Consider the following 12791-nt stretch of genomic DNA (forward strand, 5'->3'; position numbering starts at 1 on the left):
GAGTATCTGATGGGAAGTTAAAACTTTGCCAAATGTAGCTTTCTGAAGCTGTTTCTGCCATGTCTCTAACAACAAGATTTCCAGTCTCCAAAAGCTGCAAAACAGGATCTTCTGCTACTTGGGAAGAGGTGGAAGACCAAATAGTGTCATTCATTTGGTCTAAAAGTACCAGACTTCCACGTGGAACTCCATAAAACGGCGAGTCTCAAATAAGAGTCGCTTTGGGGCGACTTTGAATAGCATTTGTGTGAAAGTTATTATGATGATAATGATGTTGAGACCTCAAAGTATGCCTAATGCTAATCCACTTTTAATCAATTCTTTAAGAACCATAATCGTATGCCGAAGAAAGTAAAGGAAAATTTCAAGAATGCGTGCTTTGACCAGAAACATATTTCTAGAATGTGGTCCAGCGACTTTGGTGGCAGATCGTGTTTCTAAAATATTTTCCTGACTTATAATATATTTTCGTTGACATATACATCTCTTTCATAATTGTATACAAGGCTTTGTCAGACTTGGTCCACCAAATTGAAACTCTCCTCAACCAATAAGTTTGACTGACAAACAGCCATGTCAAAATGTATGTGTAAACTATCTAGCTACCACCGTCGAAATAGTAATCATTTCTCCGGTGTGGCTTCTTCCGTTGCTGATTAGGTTATCGTTACCCGTGGAACTTCTTTCTGTGAAGAAACCAGGCTCCTTTGGCTGAGGCAATATTGCTCCCTCGTTGCCTAACATGAATACCACGGATGACATTGCTGGTCTGTCCAAGGATAGCTTTTGAACGCATAATAGACCAATTTGAATGCATCTTAGCACATCAAACTTCACATATGAGTTATCTAAACATGAATCCATTAGCTCCAAACCTCTGTTTTTGTTCCACAGTAGCCATGCCTGGAACAAGTGCAAAGTTATATGCCTTTAGTCAAACACATGGAAAACTAGAGGTACAATATTAGTAGGCACATATAACCATATATAATGCAACACGTACATGTCCCAGAAGAGTGTGATGGTGATCTGGATGATGAAACCCTCTGTTCTTTCTGCCACTTACTATCTCTAACAAAAGCACTCCAAAACTGAACACATTGGATTTCATTGAAAACTTCCCATCAATTGCATACTCAGGAGACATATATCCGCTACACGAAACAACCAAACTTAAGTACTTGTTCATAATTGGAAATGAAGACATTCATAATAAATGCTGCTAGAACTCACTATGTCCCAATTACTCGTTTTGTTTTTGCTTCAGTTTGATTGCGTCCAAAAATCCTTGCTATGCCAAAGTCAGATATTTTGGGGTTCAGCTCATCATCAAGTAAGATGTTGCTGCTCTTCAGGTCCCTGTGAATGATTCTTAATCTGGAGTCTTCATGGAGGTAGAGAAGTCCTCGTGCAATTCCCATGATGATGTCAAATCGCTTTTGCCAATCAAGCAATACCTTTCTACTTTGATCTGCACTTGAAACAATTTTGGTTCAAATTTCCTCCTCTGTAACATAAACAGAGCTGCACAAGATGCTGTTTAATAGTATACATTGCACTAGAAAGTAGAAATTAAGATGAAGGACAAAAATCAGACCGAAGATAAAGCAGTCTAAGCTTTTGTTGGGCATGTACTCATAGATAAGCATCCTTTCTTCTCCTTGGGTGCAACAGCCCAAAAGTTTAACAAGATTCCAGTGTTGAAGTTTTGCTATCATTGTAACTTCATTCTTAAACTCTTCAATACCTTGCCCAGAATCTTTTGAGAGTCTCTTTACTGCTATGAATTCTTCTGGGGATAGCTTGGCCTGAAATTTTAGTATAAATGTGTTAGCTCATATGTTCATACATAACGGCGTCAACTATAGCTCTGTTACCTTGTAAACTGGACCGAAACCTCCCTGTCCTAGTTTGTTTGCGTGAGAGAAGTTATTGGTGGCGGTTGCAATTGTATCAAAATCAAACAGTGGCAACTCCAAGTCCTCCTTACTGTCTCTTGATGCTGTAAATTGAAAAAAGAAGACAATGAGGAAAGAGAAATATGGGCAAAGACAATGATATTAATGCAATGTAATTATCTTAATTTGATTTTATATTAATTCTTCTTGCAAACTGAATTCAGAATGCAAAAGCAAACATAGATATATATTTCAAAGACAGTGTCTTAGTCAATGCATAAGATTTCCTCAAGCATATATACAGGTTTCCACAAATATATTAGCAAGGTGCATATGCATGCTTACCTATTTTCTTTCGTCTCTTCTTCAGAATTATATACCAGCAAGAAAAACCCAAAAAAATAAGCAAAGAAACTGCGGACAGAACCGAGATGAGCACTACCCTTTTACCATTCCGACTGCTCTTACCTGAAGATCATATACAAGATAACATTAACAAGGTGAACCACACTGTACAGAGTATTTTCTTTTGGTATGGTGTATTGCCAATTCAGAAGTTGTTCATGCATTTAGGCCTACCTCAATTAAAGCATAAACAAAGTTCCCAAATTTTGAGCCTTGCAACATACAATTTTAAAGCAATAAGTCTATGCAACTGTTATTCCTAAGCCCTTATGTACAGAATCTTTAGGATTAAGCGCATGGCTTCACAAGATCAGGGGCTAACTTTACTAAAGAAAAATACTCACTTAGCAGTCTTACCTAGTTCTGAAAATGGCATCCGAATATATATATCTTGCTCATTATCATCTTCATCGAACTCTCGCATATCAATTAAGGCGCCAGACCACATCAGACAGCCACTACCTCCGTTACTGATATCTGATTTAGCATAAGCTACACAAGAACAATTCTTCAAGCACTCTGCCTTGCATTCATCGATGCTAGTGCTTGGGATCACCCTAAAATCCAACTGGTCAGGCAGTTTCACATTTTGAATTCTCAGAAAGCCGTCTCCCTTCTGGCAATTCAGTGGCGTTCCTCTCCTGCACCCACTTGTCCAATTAAGCACCCCCCATTCGTTCCATGATTCCGGGACAAACCCATGCAAGCACTCACAAACAGGTGATTTGTTAATTTTACAAATGCTATTTGCTCCACACACTCCATAATTATCACACTGATTATTCTGCAAAGTATACATAACAGCCCATGTAGTGCTTCCTTTGTTGACCACTAGCCGCTGGATACCCGATTCACTCAGCTTCAATCTTGTGACAATAGATTTATCAACAGCCTCATATGAATAGTATAGATCAGTAGTATTATACACAAAAATTGGGTGCACAACTTCGTAGGAAACTGATGAACCAGGAGTACCTGTAAATCGAAGACCGTTCCATGGTCCTGTACGAAACTGTTTCTTTGATCCTTTGGCAATAACAAGCTGAGGCAACGGAACATTATCCATCCCGTAAGTATATTGTCCAGGAGATGGATCACTAACATTTTTCCAAGAAGTCAAGAATCTGTTGTGGCCTGTCCTGAAGTTCCACCCCAACTTCATGTCTTGCAGCAGAGTGTCTGATGGGAAATCGAAACTTTCCCATATGTAGATTTCGGAAGCTGTGGCAGCCTTGTCTCTGACAACCAGGTTTCCAGTCTCCAAGAGCTCTGCAACAGGATCTTCTGCTACTTGGGAAGAAGTGGAAGACCAAACAGAGTTGTTCATTTGATCTAAAAGGACCAGACTTCCATTTTTTAACAGTGTCAAGGATCCATATGAATGTGCAAGTGGGTTTTCTCTGTTGGCTACCCAGACAACAACATCTGGAAAATTCTTGTACCATATTCCCAAATACCAGGAAGAATTACCAGCAGAGAAAAGCCCTAATTCAAAGCTCTGCCCAGATGAAACCAAGGTATCAGAGCCTATGATGGATTTTGATGGGGATATCGTATCAGCTACTGTGGCCAACTGTAAGACTAAGAACTGAAGCAGAGAGGTAAAGAAGATGAAAGGAAGGCCCTTCATCTCTGTTGTCTCTGTCCAGAATGGTTTTTTTGGACCTTTATGTTTGGACTTTGCAGCCGCCATCTGACTAGTAAAAATTATCATAATGGTTGGACTTTTTGATTGTTATGCCACTTTAAAGAATTCTTTAATAATGTTTTTGTGGTAATAATTATATGGCTTAAGTGCTACAGTGATTCTGAAACATTGGTCAGCTCCCACTATGTTTACCCGTTTTGATTTGTTTCAGAATAACTGATAACAGACTGAACTAATTTCCTCAATATAAAATCGGTAGTTCTGGCCAGAATAACTGATAACAGACTGAACTAATTTCAGGCAGAACTCCCCTTTTCAAGACTCAAAAAGGGAGAACTGACTATACAAAGACAAAAAGAGGGCTGTACTTCCATTTCTGGCTGGGTAGTTGCCTCTGTTCTGGACTGGATTGGATGTTAAACAACTTCAAGTGCTGGACTCCGGCTGCAAATCGATACCAAAGCTTGATTTTGGTAGAGCTTTAATTCATTTCAAACCCTGGAAGGCTTTTGGATGGGCAGAACTGGGACTTCTCCAGTCTGAAAGGGACAGAAGTGGCTGGACTTGAGCTGGAGGCGTACTGTGGTACCTGTGCTGCTTAGTCAGGGCTCTCCATAAATTTGTTGAGTTTTTCGTTTTGAGAAAACTCGAATTCTGCTTGTCTTGGCTTTTGCTGAACCAAATTTGTAACGAGAGAAATCTCGTTATTGTTGACTTGTGAACTGAGATTCAAATCCGAAACAGTATTCTAACTGTCTTCGCTGGGAGAAAAAAGGATGATTCTACAAGCTTGTTGAGAAGCTTTGGAATTGAAGTGCTTCAGACTCTAAGTCTGCTGGACTTAGTTTGAAGTTTTTGTGATTAAGTGATCATTTGGATGTTTGTCCTTTGACTGAGTTTTTTGGTTGTGTTGATTGATTGTCCTTGTCTCTGTTCACCCTCTCTTGTATATATAAGAAATGTTCTTTGAGAGTGGGCGGCAAGTAAAAAGATCTTTTTTTAATTTTTAATTGAAATAAATAGGGGTTCCATCCATTTTCTGGCAAGTAAACACTCAACGATTAGTTCCTGAAATGACTACTTCTCTGTTTTCTTTTGATGGGGTGCCATGCCCCTCTTTCATTTCAACTGCTTTCTGAGAGTCTGAGAGTCTTTGAGATAGTAAGTTCTCAGTTTTTTTGATCCCTGTTTCCCGCTTATCCCCTTTTCACAGAGGCAGAGTCTGCTTATTCCTTGAAAATGGTGTTTTCTCCGGAACAGGAAATATCTTTTGAATAATTAAAATGGGATTTGATCTCCAGGCAACTGAGCTTTTTCAGAGACGTTCTTCTTTTACACCTGCCCCTGTTCAATCTTTTATTTCAGCCGATTTTGTTGACTTCTCTAAGTCAGAGATCACGTGGGACTGTTTGTAAAAGACCAGTTGGGTTTAGTTTTCCCTGAGCCCAATTCTAGTTCTTCCGAGGCCCAAGTCTCTTTTCTGATTTCCACTATTTCTAGGCCTTCGACGTTTTGGGCCGAGTTCTTTGTTTTGGCCTGTTTATTCGTTTAACGGGCTGGGCGCTTTCGATGGATTGAGGGTGCCAATTTTGGGCCAAAATAGGCGACTTTAGAAGAAATGATGTGGGACTGGGCGTGCCAAATTTAAGCCCAAACAATGCCCCCATTAAGTTTGAACCGTTTTTAAACGGTTTCCAGATTTAATGTTTTTCGGCTATTTAATTTGTGCGCGCCAGTTCGAAATATCCCCTGTCTGCCACGCCTACCTACGAACTAGACTTCGTGGGAAATTGGTTAGTTATTAGCTAGTTACTAACTTGTCATTATCAGCTTTCAGGTGGCGTCTTGTCTTTCTTTTCCCACGATTTCGATTCCTTTAAAAGGAATTTGAAACTTCCGGTTCCTGTTCATCTTAAAACCTAGCTTCCTCAGAGTTCAATTTTCTCGGTTTTTGTCAGAATCATTCCCCTTTTCTCCGTTCAATCCTTAATCCCTCCTCCGTTCCTAGCCTGTAAGCCAAAAAAATGTCTTCTCCAAGGACTCGTGCCCAGAGTGCTTCCTCCTCAGTTCCTCCAGACTACATTACCGGGACTGGAATCGATGCTCACGCCTTGGAGGTTCGAAGCAGACTTCATCCTTTTGTTCAGAAAAAGTTGGACGAGAACGTCCTTCATTTGTTCGAGAGTACTCTGACTCTGGGACCTCGCTGGTTTGGTTCTGTCCCAGCTGAGATAGCGGAGCTAATCAAGAAGGACGCTGAAGCACCTCTGTGTTTCCAAGGGACTTCTGCCCTGGCTTCTTATTCTTGGGTTAGCAAGAATTTGAGCCGTTCATTTCCGTCCAGTGAGGTGAGGAATAGTCATGTGAAGTGGGCAGACTGGATTGACAAGCTTCATCCCAAATTTGGAACTCATTGGAGGCGGGCAGGGATCTATGATGCAATCCTTTTGTCTAAGCAGTCCATTAACCGGGATGAGAACCTGCTTGCTGCTGCCCTATGTTTCTGGAATTCTGCCAGCAACACGTTTGATTTCCGTGTGGGTCCGATGGCGCCAACCCTGCTGGACATGGCTCAAATCTTTGGGTTCAGGCCTCATGGGAGACCTGTTGATGCCGTTGGTGACTATCATCGAAGGAGGAACCAGGAGAAACTAGCCAAACCCTTCACCATCTCTCCTGCTACTATCAACCAGAACTGTTCCTTCTCTAATTATTTGAGAAAATTCAGTGTGGAGAAGGACAAGGATCAGCAGCATATGCTATTCCTTCTGTACTGGCTGAACAGATTTGTGTTCCCCAACCGTTCCTCTGCTGTTCTGCTTGAGTACAGGCATTTAGCAGAAGCCTTGCACAACCACACTGATGTTGGACTTGGGCCAACAGTTCTGGCTCATCTTTTCAAGAATCTGCATACTGCCACAATGGAGAGTCCCCTGAACCTATCTGCTCTTGGCTCATTTTGGATGATCCAGATCTGGCTGTAGGTATATTTTCCGGAATTCCGATTTCCTGATATCGTTCTGCCTGAAGACCAAGTCCTGGCCCTCCCATTGATGTCAGTAGAGGTGCCTAAGCGCTCCATTGAAGAATATCTGATGTTCTTCAGGCATTGTAGCAAGAAATCAGCAGCTCAGTGGCAAGTGGTGATTAGAAGGACATATCCTTGGTTCCGACCTGAATATCGACTTTTTGAAAAGGAGCCAGAAGATGAAATTGCCAGGACAGAATTTAGGGAGATATTCCTGAGTGTGACCCTGTTCACAGATCTGCCTCATGGGGCCGGAAGGCCTCCAAATTATCATCTAGGGGCGGAAGTCTACCATCCTAACTTCTGTGCAAGATAGCTTGGCTGTCCCCAGGTTATTCCCTTCAAATACTACAGGGGCTGCAATCGAGCCAGTTCCTAGAGGGACTTGGATAATTTGGAGGTGCACAAGGATGCACGGTGCGCAGTGAACAAGATCAAAAACAGTCTAGATGGTCTCTATCCATCCTGGGAGCCAAATTCATCCAGTTCCGCCGACTTTGATGCTTGGTGGAAGGCCAGGTTTCGAGGGATGCCTGCTTCAGCTGCTGCAATTAAGGTGCTCTTTGAGGGCTGGACTTGTGGAAACGTGTTTGGAGGGGCAGAGGCCAGAATTTCCACAGTTCAGACCATCCAGGATCTCAACAATCAAATCATAGAAGGTAGATTCTTCATTCTGTCTGTATTTTCTTGTTCCGTCATCTATATTTGTCCGACAAATCTATTCTGCATGTATCAGATCCTTCCATGAAGAAAGTCATTGGGGAACAAACGTGTCAGGCTGGAGCAATGTTTGGTAAGCTTTGATTTACCCTGTTCCTTCCATTTTATTTTGCTGGATTTAGTTCTGACTTCATATTTCTCTTGTGCAGTTAGTTCTGTCATTGCTGCTGGTGATTTGGAGCCCCCTTCTGGTGATGACGAGGATGAAAACTTGACAGAACCGCCACCAGCTGAGGCTGCCTCGACTGCTGGAAAGAAAAGAAAGGAAAGTGCTCCTGCGCGGGGCAATGTTGCCCAACTTGAGACTGTTGAGGATAAATGTGAACCTCCCAACACAATTTCACCACCACTAATTAAATAATGGGGTTTTATTATTTTAGGTTCGACCCATTCGAGACGCTAGTCTCTTAATTACAATCCCTTGCTTCAAGGGAAAACCCTTTGATTCCATCATAAAGAAACAGAACGTGTGTGTTTGGTTTTGCGGCTGCTCCCAAGTCCAACCTCAAGGTGCCTACGTATCCCTTGCGGGAATCAAGCCACTCGTAGTTCAAGGAATTGCAATGAATGAATGACCCATTGCAAAAGGAAAGATTTGTATGAATTTGATTGAAAAAGCATTTGAGTGAATTTAGCTGAATAAACCAGGGATTCGATTTTGATGTGTGTTTGGGGTGAATTTGGTTAATAATAACTAGGGATTCTGTTTGGCTTTGAGATTTGGACGGTTGCACCTAGATTGAATCTCTAGATTGCCTACGTACCCTTCTGAAGGGATCAAACCAACGTAGTTCGGAAAAGATTGTTTAATTTGCGTGGTTTTGTACCACTTGGGATTTGGCATGGTTTTGTACCACTTGGGATTTGGTGTGGATGCGGTTGCGTCTAGTGGTATGCTAGACTGCCTACGTACCCTTGATGGGATCAAACCGGCGTAGTTCCAAAAAGATTTGTATGGAGATTTGATTGGTGGGAATTTGATTGCGGTTGCGTCTATTGGTATGCTAGACTGCCTACGTACCCTCGATGGGATCAAACCGGCGTAGTTCCAAAAAGATTTGTAAATTAATGGGTAAGTGTGGCCCACTAATTAAGAATTTGTGTCTTTGAGACAATATGAAGATTTTCATAAATAGATGACCTATGAAGAAAATTGGAAATTAATGGGTAAGTATGGCCCACTAATTGAGAGTTTGTGTTTTAGAGATTTAAATTTGAAGTTTGCATGGGTAGATGACCCATGAGAAGACTTGGAAATTAATGGGTAAGTGTGGCCCACTAATTGAGAATTTGTGTTTGAGAGATTTGGGATTAATCTCACCGAAATTTGCATGGGTAGATGACCCATGGGGAAAATTGGATGGTTTTGTACCGTCTTTCTTTTTGTCAATGTCCAAGAAAAATAATGAGCAATTTTGATTAACCCACTAATTTTCTAAAATTGACATTTTGCATTTGGGATTTGGTGTGGTTTTGTACCACCTAGGTCTTCACTTGGCAATTTGGGAATTAATGGGACCCCTTTTTATTTGAGCCCATTAATCCATAATTTGTGAATTTGAGACTTTGTACCAATTATTCACCAATTGGAATTTTTTTAATGACCAAGCCCATTGTATTTGAGACCGTCGAGTCTTGGAAGCCACTTAGTTCGTGGCTGATTGATGAGGGGGATGCGGAGGTGGCAACCCCCGGGGATTGAAGACGCTTGAAGGCATAATAGAGAGACCCAACTGCCTTGCTTGCTGTTTGGGATTCTTGAGGGCACAGTGACGAGACCCAAAAGACTTTGGATGATGAAACCGTGAAGGAAAAATTATGGCCTTGCTTTGTTCAAGCTAGTCCCCCACAGCCTGGTGCCTTTAACAAATGTCTTTTAATTTTATCAAGACACCCAAGGATAAAAGTCCTTGTCCAAATAGAGTCAGAATTAACCCCTGGATCATCCAAGAAAGTTAACCCCTTGTCCATATAGGATTGGGCTATACATGTTTCTTTTATTTATAAAAGAAAACATGTGCACCACCACTTTAAATCATCAGCAAACGAACTTGATATTCTTCCTTTGTTTGCCTTTCTAGACCAGTTCGTACAGCCACCTGTTGCATCATCAAAAGAAAAGACGAGCTCTGGGATTTCACGTGGTAACCTATGCCCACAAACTTCCCTTTCTCTTTTTTTTTTCTTTTGTCTGTTCCCATGCCTCTGACCTCTTGTCTTCTCTTTTGTATGTAGAGACTGTGCTGCCAGACTGAAGGCTTTGGAGATTTCTTTATTTGGTGGAGAAAACCATCTGCCCTTGTGCCTTTGCCAACTCCTTTTTTGTGTGCTATTGCTGTACTTTTATCATTGCTCGTTTCCTTTTCTTTTACTCAATTTCCAGTCAGAATAACACCAAAGAACCATTCGAGAGAGGGAGGAGGGGCTGTGCGACACAGCCCATCTATTTTTTCATTACTTTTTTATTTGTGCTGTCCCTTGTTTTGTCTTTTGCAACAAACAACAAACAGCCCCTCTATTTTTTCTTCCGTATTTCATTACTTTTTTCTTTTGTGTTGTCCCTTGTTTTGTCTTTTGCAAACAAACAGAACAAACAGATCCACTATTTTTTTTTTTGCTCCATTCTTCCTCCGCTGGCTATCTTCTTCTTCTTCTTTTTATTTTCTTTTTGTTGACTTGCTGGCAGCAAACACTCATGAGGAGGCAATTCAATTGCCATGCGCCCCTTTTGGTTTTAGATGCTTCAAACCAGTTTTACACAGAGACTTGTGATTACAAGCTTTCGTTCTTTGATTTTGATTCCATGGTGGGTTCATCTCTGCCTCCATGATTTCCTCAACTCCCCATGATTTGAGACATCCCCCGCATTTGGAAACATATTCGGAGTTGCCTGCTGGAAATATGATAATTGAAATCATCATGGGAGATGATCTTCCCTGTTGGTGGTGGACTGAAAACATCGATGGAATTATTTGAACGGTGCCAAGCCATGGAGAGATTCTTGACTTGGTTTATGATGATAGAAATCATCATAGCCAAGAATCTTTCTTTGGACTGATCAAAAGATGGGTGCAGATTGTATACTTAGAAATACTTGAGCGGAGCTGCCTGTTGGAATAGATTATCCCCTGATATATGATGATTGAAATCGTCATAGAGGACAATATTTCCTGTCGGTTGTGGACTGGACGCTTGGAAAACATCGTTGGAATCGTTTGAGCCGAGTCGAGCCTTGGAGAGATTCTTGACTTGGTTTATGATGATAGAAATCATCATAGCCAAAAATCTCTATGGACTGATCAAAAGCTAGGTGCAGATTGCATACTTGGAAATGCTTGAGTGGAGACATGCCTTAGAGATCCCTGACTGTTTTTATGATGATAAAATCATCATAGCCAGGAACCTTTGGGTTGAACGAAACCTGGAACCTTCAGCAAACAAGAAAACAACGCCACAAAACTAAGATTTTACCTTGAGATGGCTCTTGCTTTCTTTGGTATGCTTGCTGTCTTCCTTTTCTTCCTGCGGCTATTCTCCTTTCTGCTCCTTCCGTTCTCTGTTTTCTTTTCTTTCTCCTCCTTTCTCTGTTCCCTTTTTTTATCGTAGGCATGACTCTTTTATAGAGCATGAGATTTGAGGAGTTTGAGTTGAAGTGAATAGCCACTTCTCAGCTAGGATGCTTATCCTTCAGTGTTTGATGCTTGGCAAACACTTGTATATTTTTTGATAAACTTGCAGGGAGGAAAAATTCAGTCCCGTTCAAATACAAGCTGGCATTTTATTTTATTTTATTTTAAATGGGTTGCCACCCCTTTTTTTGTTGTGAAAAATTCAGGCCCAACAGATGCAAAAATTATCGTTTCAACAGTTGCCTTCTCAAGCGTTGTGCATAAAACGACTTTTTATGTGCGACGCTTGACAACTTTCCCTTTGAACTGCTACTTCCCTGACTTTTCTTGTATTTTCAGTCTCAGGAAATGGACGAGCGAGGTCAATTCGGGATTGAGCGAGCCTTTGATTTACATGGAAGGGAATTTGTATCTGGCCCCCAATATGTGAGATCCTTGCCTTTGCATTCCATGCAGCTTAATGTACCTCTTGAGAGCCGTGCAACCTGGTATATCACTGCCTCTGTAAATTCAGGGTATCTTGAATTCAAACCCCATGCAGAAGACAAGGTGATTTCAGTGTGCCAAACACATCGTGCTGTGTTTACAGCACATTGTTTGGAGGATGTGAGTAATGAAGTGGATGGAGATATGAAATTCCAAGTCAAAGATCTTCCAACACGTGATGATTTTTACCCTGCTTTGCATAGAATGATCAAGCATAAACTGGAGTGGGGGCCCCAGTATCAGTTCAATGGCCGAGCCACTTTTGAAACTGGCGTTGCGGAGTGGACAAAACTCGTTATGAGTGACTTTGGAGACATATTGCATAAGGCAAAAATATATGGTGCCGTAGCAATTTCCCGATATCCTTACGAATGCTGCCCAAATATATGGAGAGCCTTTTGTGAATTATGGGGACCCTTGTGCAACACCTTTCATCATGGCAATGGCGAGATGGGAATTTCTCTCTATGACATGAAAGTTATTTGTGGGCTGCCAATCCTAGGAGACGTCCAGTATGAGGAATTTATTCCCCAAAATAAAGACTTGCATCAAAACAGAGTATATCCTCCGACTATCACTGAACTTCTGAAGATTCACTCCCAATTATGTATTTATCATAATCAGTCTTCCATTAGCTGGGCCCAATGGATCGGGCATTTTTATCGAGAGAAGGTTGTTTATAAGGCCTTTGGAGATGGCAAGAGAAAACCTCAAGATCAAACTTTAAGGGCTCCAGAAATCACTTTGCGTATTTCAGATGAAGGAAGGTTGGCTGCATTCTTGGCATTTTGGTTGAGCAGATTTGTGTTACCTTCCGTGAATCGCCATCTCAGACCTGAAACTTTTTACATGGCATGTTTGATGGCACAAGGGGTCAGAGTTTCACTTGCACCAACTGTTTTGGGATATATTTACCATGGTCTTGGGAAAATTGCCACTCATTCAGAAGGTCCTGGCTCGTCAAGTGCCTCTCTCCC

The 12791-nt window shown here is 41.4% G+C and overlaps 1 protein-coding gene across 1 annotated transcript; it reads right to left on the reverse strand.

Annotated features, from left to right (window-relative positions):
• Positions 1-340: 340 nt before the first annotated feature.
• On the reverse strand, positions 341-3948 carry LOC148295068 (G-type lectin S-receptor-like serine/threonine-protein kinase At4g27290). Its single transcript, XM_088252723.1, has 7 exons — positions 2661-3948; positions 2244-2366; positions 1878-2002; positions 1598-1808; positions 1234-1471; positions 1004-1154; positions 341-903 (listed from the first exon to the last, which is right to left on the reverse strand). Exons 1-7 carry the CDS (start codon positions 3931-3933, stop codon positions 595-597), a joined length of 2430 nt encoding a protein of 809 aa, XP_088108849.1. The 5' UTR covers positions 3934-3948; the 3' UTR covers positions 341-594.
• Positions 3949-12791: the final 8843 nt, after the last annotated feature.

The sequence above is a fragment of the Prunus avium genome, chromosome 4 (assembly GCF_965620075.1).
Source record: "Prunus avium chromosome 4, drPruAviu1.hap1.1, whole genome shotgun sequence".
Taxonomy (NCBI): domain Eukaryota; kingdom Viridiplantae; phylum Streptophyta; class Magnoliopsida; order Rosales; family Rosaceae; genus Prunus; species Prunus avium.